General features: G+C 37.2%; 1 protein-coding gene across 1 annotated transcript in view; it reads right to left on the bottom strand.

Moving 5' to 3' along the window:
- Nucleotides 1-18,753, bottom strand: part of PLB1 (phospholipase B1) — a gene marked incomplete at its 5' end in the record, with an annotated part of 112,955 nt that overhangs the window by 21,774 nt on the left and 72,428 nt on the right. The window contains 10 exons of the mRNA XM_081317282.1: nucleotides 2,980-3,031; nucleotides 8,163-8,262; nucleotides 9,766-9,809; nucleotides 10,700-10,767; nucleotides 11,186-11,244; nucleotides 12,823-12,883; nucleotides 13,317-13,394; nucleotides 15,023-15,094; nucleotides 15,503-15,598; nucleotides 18,486-18,590. Coding sequence (XP_081173408.1) covers nucleotides 2,980-3,031; nucleotides 8,163-8,262; nucleotides 9,766-9,809; nucleotides 10,700-10,767; nucleotides 11,186-11,244; nucleotides 12,823-12,883; nucleotides 13,317-13,394; nucleotides 15,023-15,094; nucleotides 15,503-15,598; nucleotides 18,486-18,590 — 735 coding nt within the window. The remainder of the gene's footprint in view (nucleotides 1-2,979; nucleotides 3,032-8,162; nucleotides 8,263-9,765; nucleotides 9,810-10,699; nucleotides 10,768-11,185; nucleotides 11,245-12,822; nucleotides 12,884-13,316; nucleotides 13,395-15,022; nucleotides 15,095-15,502; nucleotides 15,599-18,485; nucleotides 18,591-18,753) is intronic.

Genomic DNA, 18,753 nt, shown 5'->3' with positions numbered 1-18,753 from the left:
ATATGGAAAGCTCTCAACATCTGTTATCCAAGTCCTGACTTTTGAAATGCTTTGTTTTTTGTTTCAGAGCTACACAAAATGGTGTGTCATTAGAGTGATGGCACTGGGCCCCGAGCCCAGATACCTTTCTCACTAGTGGAGTTGGGTGGACAAGAGTCAACTTTACAAGTTGAGCCTGTCAACTTGATCTTTCTTCCTTGGCTCTTGGCACTCTATTCATGAGGTGCCTGGAGATTTCCTTAGGAGTCACTGCCTTCCTGAGCACTCAAGGGCAATTTCTTCAGCTTCTCCTTGTCCAGAAGAACTCTGCTAATCCAGGCTCACCACCCAGGCCCAGTTTTCTGTCTTAGCATCACCTCCACTTTTTGGAGAGGCATCAGTATGCCACTGTCCCCTCCTGGAAGTCTCCCCAGGTTCCTTTCTCAAAGTAAAAGGATGAGGGGTGGGATGTTTTCCAGTTCCTCCTCTTTCTCCAATCAGCCCTAAATAGTTTGCGTTAAAAGAAAAAGTCTGGCAATGCCTCTGAAAGACATTCAGAGATCCAAGGAAAATAAGTTGTTTGAAAGTTGGACAAACAGTAAGAGCATGTTTCTTTATCTGTGCTTCATATTCTCATTTGATATATGCATAATGGAATTAAGAAGTTTCTAAATTTCAGAAATCAAGGTAGCGGTAATTCCATGCTCAGGGTGAATTAGTTATGTTTTTCTTTGCACTAAAACAGGCATGTCAAACTGCTGGCCCATGGGCCGGATGCATCACACTGAAACCATGCCCACCCCATTGCCAGCAATGGGGAAAAAGTCATGATACGTCATGGGACGTCACAAGTTTGACATGTCTGCAACTAAAACATTGTTTTACTATGTTCTTAGTGCTCTATGTCCCTGGTATCTCAGCTATCTTATTGATAAGTACTGAAAATACTAATCCAGGCAAAGCTGAAAGTCATGTTGTTGTTGTTGTTAGTTGCGAAGTCGTGTCCGACCCATCGCGACCCTATGGACAATGTTCCTCCAGGCCTTCCTGTCCTCTACCATCTTCTGGAGTCCATTCAAGCTCACACCTACTGCTTCAGTGACTCCATCCAGCCACCTCATGTTACTTGCACCCAAATCTTGAAGGAGCCAACTTTACCAAGCAGACTCCCTCACGGATTCCAGCACAATGTCAGACATTTTAAAGTGCCACTTTTTTGTCCCCATTTCTTATGATCTATATAGTAAGAATAGTTTTGTAGCACTCTTTATCTGCAGATACTATTTAGTGTGTTCTATTCAGATAGGATTAATCTTCACAAGGACAAATTAAGATGGAATTCAAATAAAATAAAATAAAAATCAATCAACAGCACCTTCCACACCCCGATAATTATAACAAAGCTTCCAGTGGCTTTCTTTTTTTTTCCCTGTTCTGCAACATTTCCTGATATTAGCCAGAAAGATAGAGGAAGCCAGGCCTAATCTAAATTTAAAGTTTTGACCAGGTTCTAAGGCCTCTGAGTGTGATGGATATGTGTGAAATGTACACAATTTAGAAATAGGGAGAGTTACTGAAGAAAGTAAGATTTCAAAGAAGCACAGAGAATAAGCAACAACATAAAAAGCAAGATAAACCACTGCCTTACCCTACTGAATACTGTATAGAGAGGGCATGTTTCTACAGTAAGCAAACTCACCATTTGCACCTGGTTTACATAAAACAATATTATTGCTTCAGTTTCTGACATGCCTGCAGCTGGATTCTTACTTTTCCATAATGTAAAACTGCAGTCAGACAAAAGTAGGAAGGTAGTGGTTATAATGATTGGCAAGGACCCTGCCATGTCACGGAGTAAGAACTGAAGCTAGAGGGATGGGCCAGAATTTGCCCTCTCCTGCCCCAGCCCCCTTTTTTTGGCTCTTTTACATGTTGGCCTTAAAAACTCTCATAATCCAGGTTTGGATCCAAAGAGCAAAAAAAAAAAGACCCAAAAGCATCAAAAAAAAGTTTCACAGATTTCATTGATCCATTGGCATCCCGGCTACTTTCCACAGCCAAAAGTACATCTAGAGATCCCACCACACCATTCTTGGGAGTGTAGTAGGAATAAATATCTTTTGCTCTTTGCAATACGTTAAATTGACATACATGATATCCTTTATTTTCATTCAGAAACATATTCTAATATCTGGGTTAAGATATTAAATTATCTTAATATATGGGTTAAGAAAGGCATTCTTCCTTGTCTCTTTCTATCTCTAATTCTTTCCATAAACCCATTTTGCTCTAGTGATTAAGGCACCAGGCTAGAAACTGTGTTATTATGTAATATTAATTTTATACCTATTGTGTATTCATTGTGCTAAAAAAAGGGTAGAGTTCAAACAATAAAATTTGGAAAAAAGAGATGCCTTAAATGTAATCAGATTTTGCTTAAGGTGAAAGTCAGGACTTGTGTACAATATAATAAAAATAAATAAGTAGCAGATACATTAACTCGGGACAGTCAGTTTGGTAAGGTGCTGGCCTAGAAACAGGACATTTTGAGTCCTGCCTTAGCCATGAAAGCCAGCTGAGTGACTTTGGTCCAGTCCTTCTCTCTCAACCCAACTCACTTCACAGGGTTGTTGTGGGAAAACAGGAGGAAGGAGTATTAGGCATGTTTTCCTCTCACGTTATTTATAAAAATAATACAAATAGGATAAAATTAAATAAAAATAAATAAGATAATGTTTCCCATTTGTTACCATCTTCGAGGACTACTTGCTCTCTGTATATTTTCAGCAGCAAATACAATCTTAGTATTGTTAATATAAACTGCTGATATTGACCATGCAATAATTAATTTATATTACATGAAAAGTAATTAGAACCTTTTTATAATGATTTCAGGATTTTGATCATAACTATTATCTTGAACTGTGCAATGATGTGGAAGACTGCTTAACATAGAAAAGTCTAGATTTTTCTTTAGGCTTCCAAAATGCATAAACTTACTGGACTCCTTTTCATGAGCTCTACCAATTCATGTGCTTGGGCTGAGATGTTCCTAGAGACAAAGAAGAAAAAATGTCTAACACATACCTTGAAATTGCAGCCTCAATGAAACCATTATAAAGTGCGAGTGAGCTATATCATGGGGATGAACTGGGATTTGAGAACTCCCAGAGGAAGTGCATAGTGTAATTTGAAGAGTGACTTCTAATCATTCTCCAGCTGTCAACAGTCATTACCAAAACAACACAGATGAAAATAAATCACCTTCTTGAGCATCCAACATACTGAAATAAGCAATATATCTGGGGAGTTTGTAATTCAGGAAAGTTGTGAGTTGTGAGTCCTTTTGCATGAAATGAAAAATGGCAGGAAACTGGTTTTCTGTTAACAAAATAGGAGCTTTACTTTTGCATGACTTCTCAGTTTTAACATACATTACTTGTGCATTTGAATGATCAGATTTATCGTGTAATTTTCCATCAGTGATTAGAATTGGCCCTGAAGTCCACAATAGCTCTGTTGAAAACTACATCTAGCTCTGCTTCAGATTCCAAACCCTGAAATATATTTTCAGCATGCTTTTTTTCTCCAACTTTTATCTTTGTAATAAATCCATGAAGAACAAAGCAAGCATTTCAAACTATAGTTTGTGAACCAGTTTCTGGATTTTTACATAGAGCAATGCCATAACAGATGCATTACTTTTGTGCTAACTAGAAGCAAATAAATTAATGTTAGCATTATCTGTCAACCATGACTCAGAGGGACTACAATGAATGTATTCTGTTACATTGCTCTAACTGGCTGTGTGAAAACCACCACTAAGAACTGATAACAAAGAAAGCATTGAGTACCCCCAGTCTTTTAGGTAATTATATGATATTTTAAAGATATATTTTATTGAAAAGATGATGTGGATTTGCTTAAATTGTTGAAGAAGTGTACTGCAACATCAAGAGAGTTTAAAAGCTAATTCCATTTTGAGTGCTACAGAAAGGCTTTGGGGAACTTTGGGCTAAACACTTTTTCAGCCCAATCTGCACTTATAGAACTGTTGCTTCCCTTTATTTTATGAACAATCACCCCAAGAGCAATATTTTTATGCGTATATAGGGAAAGAAACTTTTCACGAACAAAACAGCAAGCAATATATATTCTCTGAAACAGTGGATGCTGCGTTGAATAGTCTTATTGCAAGACAAGCATCCACCTGCCAACCAGCCTTCCTTCTTGTCAAAGAGCAGAGAAGCTTTGATCAATTATTTTGTGAAAGGATTGGTTCTGACAGCCTGCACAGAAATTTAAATCTTTACATTCTCAAGGCTGCAGTGACTTTTTCACAGTCCTGCTATCTAACCTCTAACTCCCTCTGCAATCAATTTAGTGTTTGGCAAAAAGTGATCAAATGGGGACTTCATTGTCTAGGGTTGCCAAATGCATGCGAACAAGTAATACTGTAAAAGATTGAACAGTATAAGATTATGGTTAGATCTTTACATCAGACTAATATCCTAAGAGGATTGAGATAAAACACAGAAAGAATATGGTGGACTAATTTAGCTAAATTGTTTATGAAAAACACATGCAGTTATGGACTTGAGATGAGAGACACATCTTAAAACTGCAGTGCTATACCAACAGAATATAGGTTCATGAGTTTGCCAAGAATTAATTCCACTTAGTTGGCTGTCTGCCCAGCAATGGATGACTGCTTAGAAGACCTGAACTGGCATCTACTGCCTCAAATGTTTCCAAGGCAGACGGAATTACCGTATTTTCCGGCATATAAGACGACCCGGCGTATAAGACAACCCCTGACTTTTGAGACGATTTTCGTGGGTTAAAAATTCATCTTATACGCCGGAAAATACGGTATAGAAATCAATTGAGTTTGGCCCAGATTCAGCTTTTACCAAATAAAGTAGAAGTAGTTAAGAAATCAACAGAATGAACAGAAATACATCTGGGACAACAGAGAGCTGCCTCAAGGATAGGAATCCTAAGTCAGAAAAATCTGAACAACTGTTGGCCCATAGCATGTGGTCATAGGCACTGGCAATAGGGAAGACAGGAAAGGAAATGTTCAAACATGCGTGACATATGTATTTGTTTTATACATCAGGACAATATGTAACTGTAATGTTTATATGATGATGTTGCCTTCTGCATAGTCATTTTGGTATCATCAGATCTCTTAAAAAATAAAAACAACAAGAAGAGCAACTACTGTTGTGTTCCTAATGGCTAAAATTTAAAAAGAACTGGATTAACAGAAGTCAGCTTGTTGCACAATCCGGTAACGTGTCTTCCAGGTATGTTATATAAGAATTTTAAAATGTATTTTGATTTTTATTTTGCGTTCTTCAATGTTTGCAGGATGATTGACTAAATAATAGCATCAGGGGTAGGTATAGAACTCTGCTGACGAACAGAAAATAAGAGTCTAAATGAATTTTAAGTCACTTTCTTATATAGTATACGTGGACATTATTTCATCTGTTTGTTAAATGAGTTCATGCCATGGCTCCCTGGATTTTTGCAAGCTTCTAATTCCCCAGCAAGTTAATCCAAAGTCTTATTCAGGTGATACTTTTGCATGCTGAATTCTGGAGAGTTGATTATAACAAACAGCTACTGGGGTGATTAATCTTAAGAAAAGCCCTCAGGGGACTTCCGGTGGCGACGCGACGTCGAAAGACAGCCGTTTTCGGGCTGCCCGCTCCGCAGCTGTGTTTTTCCATCGTAATCAGCTGTTTAGATGGATTTGAAGCCCCCTCCTCGGGAGAAGAGGAGGGGGTGAGGCCCCAGGTAGGGGTTGAGCTCTCCGGGGCCGCCTGAGCTGAGAGCTTGGGCGGCTGAAGGATGAGCCCCCCCGAAGCCTGGGTTGCTCCGAGCTGCGCAGCGCCTCTGCTCTGGGATTCTTGGAGCAGAGCCAGGCGTTAGCAACCACCCCTGCCAAAAGGAAATACTTTTGATTATCAAGATGCAGGCAGAGCGGTACAGGAGGTCAAGGTGAAGTGGACTCTTTATTTTTACTCTCTAGCTCAATGGATTTTATAGCTTTAAAGTGAAAGTGCGTAATAAGTGAAAGTGGGGGAAGATGGCGGCTAAAACTTCTAAAGCTCTTCGGAATGCGGGGTCTTCCCTGGTGCAAGAGACCTCACTGCAAGCTTTGCTTCCTCCTGCATCTCCCCCGGTATTGACGCTTAAGGATTTACAAGACACTCTTGGAAAGCATGCACAACTGATGTCTGATATGATGGATGAAAAGTTGAAAAAGCTGGAGGAGAAATTGGAGGAGAAAATGGAGAAATTGGAGAAGAAGATGGAAGAGAAGCTGAGAGCAATGAGGGTGGACATCTTGTCTAAGGTTGAATCCGTAGCTGAATGTGTGCTACAGCTGGATATAAAAGTGGAGGATCTCAGTCAAAAGAACTCTATATTAGAAGCAAAGGTATTAGAAAATGAAAATATAAGGGATAAAATGGACGAAGAATTGAGCCTTGTTCAGTATAATCAGATGCAGTATGCTATTAGAATTAGGGGTTTAAAGGAGAATGGTAAAGAAGATTTAAAGCAGCTGATTTCTGAGGCTCTGGAAGGGGTACTGGGCCAGTCAGCATTTGAAATTGAGGGAAATATGGACAAAGTTTTTCGTGTAAATTCATGGATTGCAAGACAGAGGAAGTTACCCAGAGATGTGGTGGTCTATTTTACAAAGAGAGTAATTAGAGATGAAGTCATTCAAGCTGCTTATGATACTAATTTGGTAGTGGCTGAGCAAGAAGTTTTGGTTTTAAAAGAGATCCCTCCGAAGATCCTAAGGAGAAGGAAAGATTTTGCATTTCTAGTACAGGAACTTAAGAAACGTGATATTAAGTTCAGATGGGAGATTCCAGTTGGGTTGGTGGCGACGCACGAAGGTAAAAGACATCGTTTGGTTACTGTGGCTCAGGCACGTGATTTTTATAGTAATGTGTTAAAAGCAACCCCCCTATCATTTTTGGAAGCTGCAAAAGGATACGGTGTGGGAAAGTTTCAAGATGTTGCAGATAGACAGACAGAGGACAATGGTGTTGGAGGGGATCAAGCCACAGTCTCATCGGTTGCTGCAGGAGGCCAGAAGATGACGCGTGCCGCCCTAAGAAGAGCGAGACGAGAGCAAGAGCAAGACCAGCAGAAAGTTATGGAATCTTCAAAGTGTGCTTACAGTGAAGATGTAGGAGGAGAGCGGTCTAAAGAAGTTTTGGGGGTCATGACAGAGGTGCTCCAAAAGTTTTGGGGCGTTAAGATTGCTGATTAAATTTTTAGATTAGAATGTCAATGGAGTAAAATTATTATAGAGGAGAAAGAAAGTTTTTTTTCTCTTTTTTAATATTTTACACAATTTAAGATTGATGTTATTTGCTTGCTAGAAAAGTATATTAGGGTTATGGACTTAAAGTATCTGTTGAACTAAGAGTGGGTATGTAAGCTCCTAATTAACAACAAGTTGTCTTAGAGATTGCCTAAATTTTTTTTTATATACTCTTTTTATTTGAACTTTTATTTGAACTTAAGGATGATTTGGAACTGTGAGACATTTGGCGTGATACATGCAAGAACTATTTTTGATTATAGTTTAGTTTGGTCGGAGATTATTAAGATTAACAGAGATAAGCGCTTTTGGCGCGTAACTGAGAATTTGTTTGGAAATTAGAGAAAGGTGGGAGAATGCAAATAGCAGGTGAAAGTTTTTTTTCTTTTCCTTTTTTTTTTGAAATTAATATGAATAAGGACTGGGATTAAGAAAATTTATTTTGAGTAAAGATCTTTTTCTGTTTTCCTCTTTTTCTTTTCTACTTTATTTGTAATATTAATATTGTTTGTACTCATTTTATATGAGCTAGAGAGAGATAGAATTTATAGTTTATTGTTGATAACATAGGGGTGTTTATGTTTGTTTTTTGATTTTATGCCCTGTATTTAGCTCTGGGAAGTTGGGGGGGGAGGAGGGAGTGGGGGAGAGGGATAGGGGTGGGGGAGGGGGGGATTAAAGTCAAAATGTATTGTAAAACTTTTTAAATAAAAAAAAGAAAAGAAAAGCCCTCAGCTTTGGAATATGCTTTGGTTTGGTGAGGCTAAATATTCCAGTATTATTTCAGTCATGGACTTCCTTGACCACGTCTCCTACAGGAACTTACCTGGTTGTGGCTTCTCCCACAGCTACATTGAACCCAGCAGTTTCCTTCTGCGTGCCAGTGGAAAAACCTGTGATGCCTGGATTAAATTTCTTCAAAATATCTGACAGAGACGGAGAAATTCAACTTCAGGGTTTCTCCAGTAAACAAGAACCAGCATCTCATTCCCATCTTTTAAAGGTTCTGAATCTTTACAAATCATTGAGTTAGTTCACATTTTACCCAACGTTTTCTTAATTATTCTGGACAATTGTTAGAAAAAAAATATAGCTATGGGGTCCTTGATACTTTTTGAGCTTGGGTTGTTTTTTTGCAGATGTTTCATTACTAAATTAGGTAACTTATCAATGCTTAGAAGGAGTGGTGCTTGCTCTCTATTTATATACTAGTGGCTTGCCTGTCAATAGGAATGGTAGTGTTCTTGGTGGTTCCTTGATTAGGCTGTTACTATTTACTGTTTGTCTGAGTTGTTAGTTTCTTGATTGGGTTGTTGCTTCTTGATTGTTGGTCTAATGTTAATCTTGGTGTTAATCTCTGCTTATCTGGCTATTGATTGCTAGTAAGGAGGCATTTTTGTCTTTTAGTTGTTGTTGTTTTTTGCTTTTTGATTGTCTTTTTGAATGGTATGTAGATCTTGTTCATCTCCATGTGTCTGTTTATGGCTGATTTGTCCAAAGGCCAGGCTTCTAGAAACTCTCTGGCGTTTTTGGACTTGGCTTGGTCTAGGAGGCTCACATTCCCCAGTTGGAACTATGGTGGTCTGCCCATGTATTGTGAAATTAAGGAGTTTTCATCATGTCTTCTGACTGCTAGCTGGTGTTAGTTTGTAAACTAAGTTTAAACCATGTTTGAATCTCTATGTCTTTATCCAACACTACTAAATGAGAAGTGCCACCACTGTTTCAGATAGGCAATTCATTTGAATGGCTAATAGTAAGCAGGTAGAACAGTTTCTTCTCATTACAAATTGTAATGTATTGGGCTTTGTCTTATTTAAGAATATCATGTGGGGTTAATTGCTGGAAGGTTGCTTAAGCAAGGAAGCTGGCTAACGGCTCCCAGCTTCTCAGACAACCCGTCTTCAGTGCCGCCATTGGCTGCCTCTTGGGCGGCAATAGGTTGCTTTAAACCTATTGGCCACCACCTAGAGGCTAGGGTATAAATTGCCAGAGAAGGCGTTTTAATGCCAAGCAATCACTAGTCTGTTTTAGGTTACACCTATTCTTCCCTAACCCTACAAATGATTAATTCCACTCATTATCCAGTTCAGTGTACCATGGGAATACAGCTGATATACCTCTTCATATGGTGGAATTAAGTCTTCTTTACTTTTGGAATTAAATCACAACTGTTGGCCAACTATATTATAAGTCTTGCTTTTCAAACCATTATCAGATCATGTATATAGAGATCATTCTAGTAGTAATATCTTTGAATGGCATGCTGAACAGTGGTTTGACTCAAGTAGAATATAAAAGAGAGGAGGATGCCTGACTAAAAAGGAAAAGAAAATGTGGACAACAATAATTCATACTTTTTCAAATGCATTTCAGATTTACTCATGTCTATTCTTATTTTGTATTTGGGTGTATTTCAGGCTACTCACTAGGTAATGTTGTGTGAGTCTCTAAGCTTCCATCACTTCCAGTGCTTGAAAAGGGATAATACAAAATTGGTCAGTAGTGTTAATACCATATGCAGCACATACCATCTGTCAGAGAAAATAACTGTGGAAAGGGGAGGATTGGTTTGGAAAAACAAATCTCTTCCAAAACAAACTATTAGGCAGCTATGAATTCTGTTTTCAAAGTTTTCAGATTATTTTAAATAACAATAATTTCTGAAGAAACAAAGTAATTTGAAAACAGCATGCAACTAGCCTAAACAGCAAAATATAGCCCTGTTTATTTTTGTGCATTCAGTGTACCAAGACATATCAAGGTATCAATTTAATATCAGGCATTATTTCATTGTATTTTTATTCCAAATGTCAGCATAATAACAATCGTTCCCTTAAGAATTGAGGGTTGTTGTTTTTGGACAAAAAGATATGCAAGGAAGTAAATCTGTAGAGGAGAATTGGTGATAATGTTTCTAATGGAATCATTGTTGCGTTAATATGTATAAGCATTAGGCAAGCTTCCTGTCATTGCTTTTTGCCACTCCTAGTGGGGGTTTAATGACTTAGGAATTATCTCAAATCTTGATCAGGAGCATGGCAGCACATTGTTAAAAGATTTCTTAATAAGTGGTTGGGAAAGATCAAACTGCATGTTTGGGCATGAAAATATGGTGTAGGATGGAACTTTCCCATAATGGAGCCTGTTTTCATTTCTTTCATATTTATAATTACCTGAACTTTTCAACCATGAACCTTTAGTTCTATATTCTACTTCTGCTTTATCAAACTTAATACCCTCCAGACAATGGGACTATCTGTTGGGAATTTTAGGCCTTGCTGTCCTAACACACCTGAAAGATTCAGTGTTGGAGAAGACTTTTAGTAGAACTTGGATGAAATTTGGGGAAAAAACACTTACCTCCAGGAAAGTCCTCTCCAAGCTGTTTTGATATCATTCAGACCAATTGCTTTAGCACCTTCAGCAATCTATTAAAAATAGAAAAAATAAAATGCAATCAATAGGAATTTATTATTTCTTACAGAATCAAAAAGTTAACATCTGGTTAATGGTTGCTAATGAGATCACACTATCAAGCTACCAAAAGCAACACAGAGTAATATTATAGAAAACCTTCACTTAGTAAAGAAAGTAGGTAGGGCAAGGATCTTATGTTCAATTTATGTATTTAATATTTCCATTCATAGTATTCACCATTTGACGTGGCTACTGAAAGAATCTGTTTTCTGTACTTGCACACCACATATTACAGCTTCAGCTATAATGGTCAGTTATGATATTTCATTTAATAAACATTATTAACGTTCTGCTTGATGTCATTTTAATAAGCTGACATTTTCACATTCTTAGGAATAACAGCATGGCTGAAAATGTGGACATCCTTACCATCATTGAATCACCAAGTGCTGCTATCACTCGAATGTCACCTGGCTGTAGCTTGTGCACTAAAAAAAATAGAAATGAGATTGAGACAGAGTATCATATACAGAACACAAAATAATAGAATTGGAAGGACCTTGAAGATCTTCTAGTCCAACCTCCTGCTCAAACAGGAGACCCTATACTATTTCAGACAAATGACTGTCCAATCCCTTCTTAAAAGCCTCCAGTGGTGGAGCACCCCCAACTTACAGAGGGAAACCGTTCCACTGATTAATTGTTTTCACTGACAGGAAATTTGGGCCAGATTGTATCTCTTTTTTATGAGTTTCTATCCATTATTCTTGTCCTGCCCTCTGGTACATTGGAGAATAGGTTGATCCTCTTCTTTGTAAAAGCCCCTCAAATATTAGAAGACTGCTATCATGTCACCCTTAGTTCTTCTCTTCATTATACTAGCCTATCAATATCCTGATAGGCTAAACATGTGCCAATAGATATAACTTAAAAGGTAAGTAATAATAATAGAGTTGGAAGGGACCTTGGAGGTCTTTTAGTCCAACCCCCTGCTCAGGCAGGAAACCCTATACCATTTCAGACAAATGGCTGTCCAATCTTTTCTTTAAAAAAGTGTTGGAGCATTCATAACTTCTGGAGGTAGGTTGTTCCACTGATTAATTGTTCTAAATGTCAGGAAATTTCTCCTTAGTTCTAGGTTGCTTCTCTCTTTGGTTAGTTTCCATCCGTTGCTTCTTATCTTGCCTTCAGGTGCTTTGGAGAATAGCTTGACTTCCTCTTCTTTGTGGCAGCCCCTGAGATCTTGGAACACTGTTTTCATGTCACCCCTCGCCCTTCTGTTCATTAAACTAGACATACCCAATTCTAGCAACCATTCTTTATATGTTTTAGCCTCCAGTCCCCTAATCATCTTTGTTGCATTTCTCTGTATACTCTTCATTGCTTCATCATTATTTAATCCCCAAATCAACAATCCAGTCTTTTCTTTCCTTTCAAAGTTAATTACTTCTAAAGCTTACAAGCTCCATACCCTTACAGGTGTATAAGTCTTACTAGACAGAATTTGGGCTTATCACCATTTAATCTTGCATAGGACTGAGTTGTACAAAACAGAGACTATAATGGGCAGATAAATAATACTAAGCACTGGTCTAGTTTGCTAAACTACAACCTAAATATGCTTTATCTTCTCCAGATTCGTCATTATCTTTGTTGCCCAATTTGGTAATTAATTTTCTCTTTGGGGGACCATCCTACGTATTATTAGGCAGCTGAAATTCCACTAAGTCAATGGGATTTAAGGAGTCTCATTGTATGCTCTACCTACATATTATTAGGCAGCTGAAATTCCACTAAGTCAATGGGATTTAAGGAGTCTCATTGTATGCTCTACTTTCAACCATACCAACCTTGAACATACAGTATTACTGTATAGCAAAATATGAGCTGAAAAATACAATCACTGGATTGCTTAAGATTATAAAAATAGAATAGGAAACTAGAAAACTACAGATGTTTTTGTCACTTTCTTCCCAAGCCCCAGCATTTTACATAAATCTTCACTGAGAGAGGAGGTAAATACATTATTATTTATTATTTTTACTGCATAAGCAGCTATTTCTCACCTGATGTGGGGACTTCTCTGGATTCAGTTTGTACAGAACATGGCAGATTGCTACCCCAGTTCTTAAAAACAAAATGCAGTCAACATATCACTGGAAATTGTTCATATGGGTTGTAACATTGAAACTACAAGAAATCTAGTAGCAACTTGTGTTTCAGAGGGATCTCTACATCCTATTTCTTTGCTTCAAGAAATCAACCTGAAATTACTGATTAATCCTTGGGGTGGCAGGAACAGAATTATATCCAGGATTATTCATTACTATTGCCCACAGTTAAAAAACAGTTTGGTGTATTGGTTAAAAATGCTGAAATAAGAGCATGGATTCTAGGTCCCTGTTAGGGAGGAAACCAGCTGAATTACTTTGAAATATTGGGCTGCCTCTTCCAAAAATGTTGATAAGAAAACTGCATGGATGTGAAAGCATCATGTAGATACCACAAAAACATGAATATGCTAAGAGAAATAATGCAGAGTAAATAATAAAAGAATTACCTGATCTGGCAATTTGGTAGGATTTTCGGATGGATTTGTGACATTAGTGTTTCTGAAGGTACCCAGGAAAGGTTGTTGCTAGTAGAGAAAGAACATGAATGCCAAACTTCAAAATTTCAATAGAGGAAAACAGAAGCATAGATGCCACTAGATCAGCCACTTGATTGCAACTAAATCTGCAAGTCTAGCAATGGAAATGCTGCAATAATTGTTCTTTCACAAAAAAGGGGATCATTTTGGAATCAGTCTGTTTGAATAATGGAGACAAAATGGAAATTTTGAACTGGGATAAGCTTCTATAATGGGACTACTCTGAATAAGTATTAAGTTGCAAAATGCAATTGTCTGGAATCTGTTGTGTGTGGGGGGAAAGTTGGTATCTTTTCATCATATTGCTTGTCAGCCAATCTAGCAACTTGGCAGTATGGTGCTGGAAAGAGCCATAACATCATGAAATAATGCAAAAGAGTGATAGCCAGCTCATCTGACATAAAATTGGGCAGAGAAGAGGAAAATTAGAATTACAAGCATAAAATTGGGCAGAGAAGAGGAAAATTAGAATTACAAGCAGTTTAATAATCCAAATGAGGACCCAGATTGTTGGGGGCAATTAAGCTGACTTTGTAATAATGCCGCTTGGGGGGTGTGTGTGAAAGCCCTAATAAGCAGGCATGTACATAGAATGAAGGCTATTGCTAAGTTTGTAAGCCGCCCTGAGTCTTCGGAGAAGGGCGGGATATAAATGGAATAAATAATAATAATAATAATAAATTCTAATAATATTTTGTAGCCTACATTTTAGGAGAAGTCCATGTATCTTAAAATTGCCAAGGTTGAGGAACACTGATATTTAACCATTACATTGCTCAGCTATAATGTGTTTGGCCATCTTGCAAATAGTTTGGGCTGGAAAATGCAAGAATATTTCCCCATGACATTAAGCAGAACTGCTTTATTCCACAAAGGTCCACAGCAGATTTTTTCCAGTTCTGATTATGAAATTCCATTGATTAAAGAAAATGGGCAAATGCCATAAATTAGCTGGTAAGATCAAAACCAGCTAATTAAATAAAATACCAGCTAATTAAATAAAAACCCTAATTTTAAATATCTATATTATACTGCAGTTATGCCTATTTACCATGAATGAGCTACAGTGGATCTTTTTTTTAATAAACGTGCACAGAATTGTGATGTTAATCTGTATAATTATGCCAATAAAATATATGAGTGAGGTAAGAATTTTCCAGAATTAAAACCACCAGTTCCTCCTAGGTCATATGAAGGACATAAGAACTGGCAGGCCCTTATGAAATCGGGAAGCTTATTTTGGAAAGATTTCTATTTTATCTAGTACATGAATGTAAGACGTACAGGATATATGTAAATTTATTTATAGGTTAAGAATGTAATCCTACACATGCCAATTAGAATCAGAACTAAGCTGCATTACATTTTGTGGTAATATTGTCTAGAATTTGAGTCTAATAGTTGAGGGATAGGACCAAGGGTTTCCACCTTCAACACGAAGATTACTTGGAAATTTGCTTAGTCCTCAAAGATCAAGACCATCCAAGGACACCTGTTCATAATTAAGCATGAACTGTTAAGCTGCTGGCATTCAAATATTATTGGCTGTTCCTTTGATACCCAAATTGTTCATTCCCACAAAATCTTTGCACTGGAAGAAGACGTATTATGTTTACCAGAGTTGGGCAGCTCAGTGTTATGTTATCCATAAAATTGAAGGAAACATCTTTTTTCCCAACAGGTTGAAGCTAGAGGGTAAAAGAAAGATATGATTATGTAGTTCTTTTATTTAAGGGCTCATGCAACTGTTTGATTTACTGCTTTCACAGCAAAAAAGAGATAAAAGAAGCAATGAGCAAATATAAAGGTTATAAATGGAATATCTTCTTGCAGGATAGCCTACAAAATACAGCAGTTACCCAGTTCAAGATTCAGCTAAGATCACAGTAGAAAAAGAAGTTCAAACTTGGGATGGAGAGAGAATGATAGCCCTTAGCATTGACATCCAATCAGATTCACCAGTCTTGATAGTAAGTTATCAATTTACTATCAGAAATAAAAGTAGGGGTTTTGGTAGGAATGTACACACTGCCCAAATAAAACAGTACAGCCATTTAAAAACTGAATTGTACAGTACCCTGAAGTAGGTATCTCACCATATTATTCCAGAGAGCTCTAGAAAGTTGGGAGTGTGATTTTTGACTAAAGTGAAAACAGTCTGGTGCAAAGAAGGAGGTATCTAGTCGCCCATCCTGAAAAATGAGGAAAGCATCGTTATTATTATGCTTTTAAAGATGCAAAAACAACGAAGCCAAACAGAACCCATATTTATTGGTTTCAAAGAGAACTAGAATTTTAACATAAATACTTTATCCCACCTGTGTCATTATATGAAGAGAACAGCAAGAGATTCAGACCGACTGACAAAAGTTTACAATTTACAGAATCAAACTATGAAATTCCTCATCAAAAGGTGTGTTGATGGACCCAAACTCAAACATCTTTAATAGAGGATTAAGCAAACCGATGGGAAATTCTGGCTAATCTGAGGAAGTGGTACACAGTAAGCCTCTGAGTACCAATGTTTATATGACTGAAGTTACAATCATGTCATGCCTTGGGTTTTCAGTAGGTGCTGGAATGACGATTAGGGGTATAATATTAGATAAGTCATTGATCTGATCCATTAGAGATTTAAAAGGTGAAAAGACTTCAGATCACAAAGCACTAAAGATGCTCAATTTGTTCTATTTTATTTTATTTTATTTTATTTTTTATTTTAATTCCATTTATATCCCGCCCTTCTCCAAAGACTCAGGGTGGCTTACAAGCTTAGCAGTAGCCTTCATTCTATGTATATGCCTGCTTATTAGGGCTTTCGCCCCCCCCCAAGTGGCATTATTACAAAGTCAGCTTAATTGCCCCCAACAATCTGGGTCCTCATTTTACCTACCTCGGAAGGATGGAAGGCTGAGTCAACCTTGAGCCTGGTGGGACTCGAACCTGCACTAATTGCAGGCAGCTGGTGTTACTTAAGGAGGCATTAGCCCACTGCTCCACCAAGCCACATTCTAAATGAACATTCCCTTAAACCTAACATAAATGTTGCAATACCTAAGTTTTTATCATTAGGATTGCTTACATTCCCTAATCTACGTTATGAAATCAGCTTTAATGTGAACACTTTCAAGCCTGTTTGAATTTTAACTTTGGCAGAACAGATTTTCTTTTTCTTTTATTTCATGAAAACTAAACGTTGAAAAAGCAATCACTTAAAGTCTTAAAGAATTGCATGAACGATATCATATGCACAAATTGTTAAAGCACGTCATGCAAGCAAGGAAACTTTTACATAATATGGAAAAACGGTTATACCGTATTTTCCAGCGTATAAGACGACTGGGCGTATAAGACGACCCCCTACATTTCCTGTTAAATTATAGGGTTTGGGCTATACTCGCCGTATAAGACTACCCCTCTTCCAACGCACACCAAATAAAAATTAAAAAACATCAGATTTCATTTTAATATGGTAATTTTAATTCAAATGCTTATGACATGCAGGTACTTAGTAGGAAAACTGTCACTTATAAACATAAGGCTGTTTGTCATCAAACATGTAAACATAAAACAGTGCAAGTGGATTAAACTTTAATAATAATAATAATAATAATAATAATAATAATAATAATAATAATAATAATAATAATAATAATAATAATAATAGTCCATCTAGTCCAACCCCCTGCTAAGGCAGGAAACCTTATACCATTTCAGACAAATGGCTGTCCAGTCTCTTCTTAAAAACTTCCAGTGTTGGAGCATTCACCACTTCTGGAGGCAGGTTGTTCCACTGGTTAATTGTTCTAACTGTCAGGAAGTTTCTCCTTAGTTCTAGGTTGCTTCTCTCCTTGACTAGTTTCCATCTATTGCTTCTTGTCCTGCTTTCAGGTGCTTTGGAGAATAGCTTGGCTCCCTCTTCTTTGTGGCAGCCCCTGAGATATTGGATCACTGCTATCGTGTCACCCCTCACCCTTCTCTTCATTAAACTACACGTACTCAATTCCAGCAACCCTTTTCCTATTTTCCTAATTCACTTTTTCACTTTTCCTAATTCACTCTAAAGCTTTCCCTGCGCAGAGCCTTAAGTAACCCCAGCTGCCTGCAATTAGTGCAGGTTCTCATCCCACCAGGCTCAAGGTTGAGTCAGCCTTCCATCATTCCGAGGTAGGTAAAATGAGGACTCAGATTGTTGGGAGCAATAAGCTGACTTTGTAATAATGCTGCTTGGGGGGGGGGGGGGGTGAAAGCTCTAATAGGCAGGCATATACATAGAATGAAGGCTATTGCTAAGCACATTGATTTGTGCTTTAAATTGTAAATTCAAAATACGAAAGTAATACATGTAAGAATGTGCCTGTCAATCGAACTCATAACAGGGTACTTTTTTATTTCTGTTGATATGCTATCAGTCTTTTTAGTTCAGTGTTGATATATATCTAGTTTCAATTCTATGTAAGAAACACAGAATCCACCCTAGTACAAGTGATGCTAGGAATCTATGCTGTGAATTTCAGTCCACAAATAAGTAATATAATATAAAATTATATTAATTATATAATTAAATATAATACAAAGAAAAACAGTAAATTGGTCCAAAGCACACCAGCTATTCAATATTTTAGAAAACAGTTATGTGATTCTTCTCGGATTACGTTATGAATGTTCTATGAGTTTGTCCTGTAGCAATGGCTGAAATTTAGCAATGCTTCTACAGATCAGATTTGTTTCTACAGGCCATTTTCTATTTATGGTTGAACATAATTTCATAAAGGATGTTACCCAGAGTCTGTAACTCAGACCAAACATATCAAAATAATGTTGCATTTGGATTTTTCAGGATCTCATAAATATATGCATCCATATTAAATTACTTGGACCCTGCAGGATAGTCATTGTAGGAAAATAGGAAATGGGATGATATTGTACACCTTGAATTGTGCAAAATGAAGACATTACTATTGTTGTTGTTGCTGGTATTATTGTTTCGTACCCCACTTTGGAAGTATTGTTCTTGTAAAGAAGAGCAAAATAATAATAATAATAAAGAAAATAAGTAAATGGGAATCTAGACCTTACCTGTAAAACAGGTAATGAAATATTTTGGAGGAATGGCTGTAATACAACTGTAAAATCTTCTCGAGTATCATACTTGTGACTCTTAATTAGTTTTTGTATTTTGTTCTGTGAAAGAAATATAAGAAATATAAAGACCCATCCTCTAGTTCCTTGGCTCATTCCCATTCACCCAGCAAGAGGAGCTAAATCTTTTCGCTTTTGAATCAAAACAATTCATTACCCAAAAGATCTAGAAACTCTTTTGGATTAGATCATAGCATATTGAAGG

Source organism: Vipera berus (assembly GCF_964194415.1).
Source record: "Vipera berus genome assembly, chromosome: 1".
Taxonomy (NCBI): domain Eukaryota; kingdom Metazoa; phylum Chordata; class Lepidosauria; order Squamata; family Viperidae; genus Vipera; species Vipera berus.
This window is presented reverse-complemented; position numbering and strand designations above follow the sequence as displayed.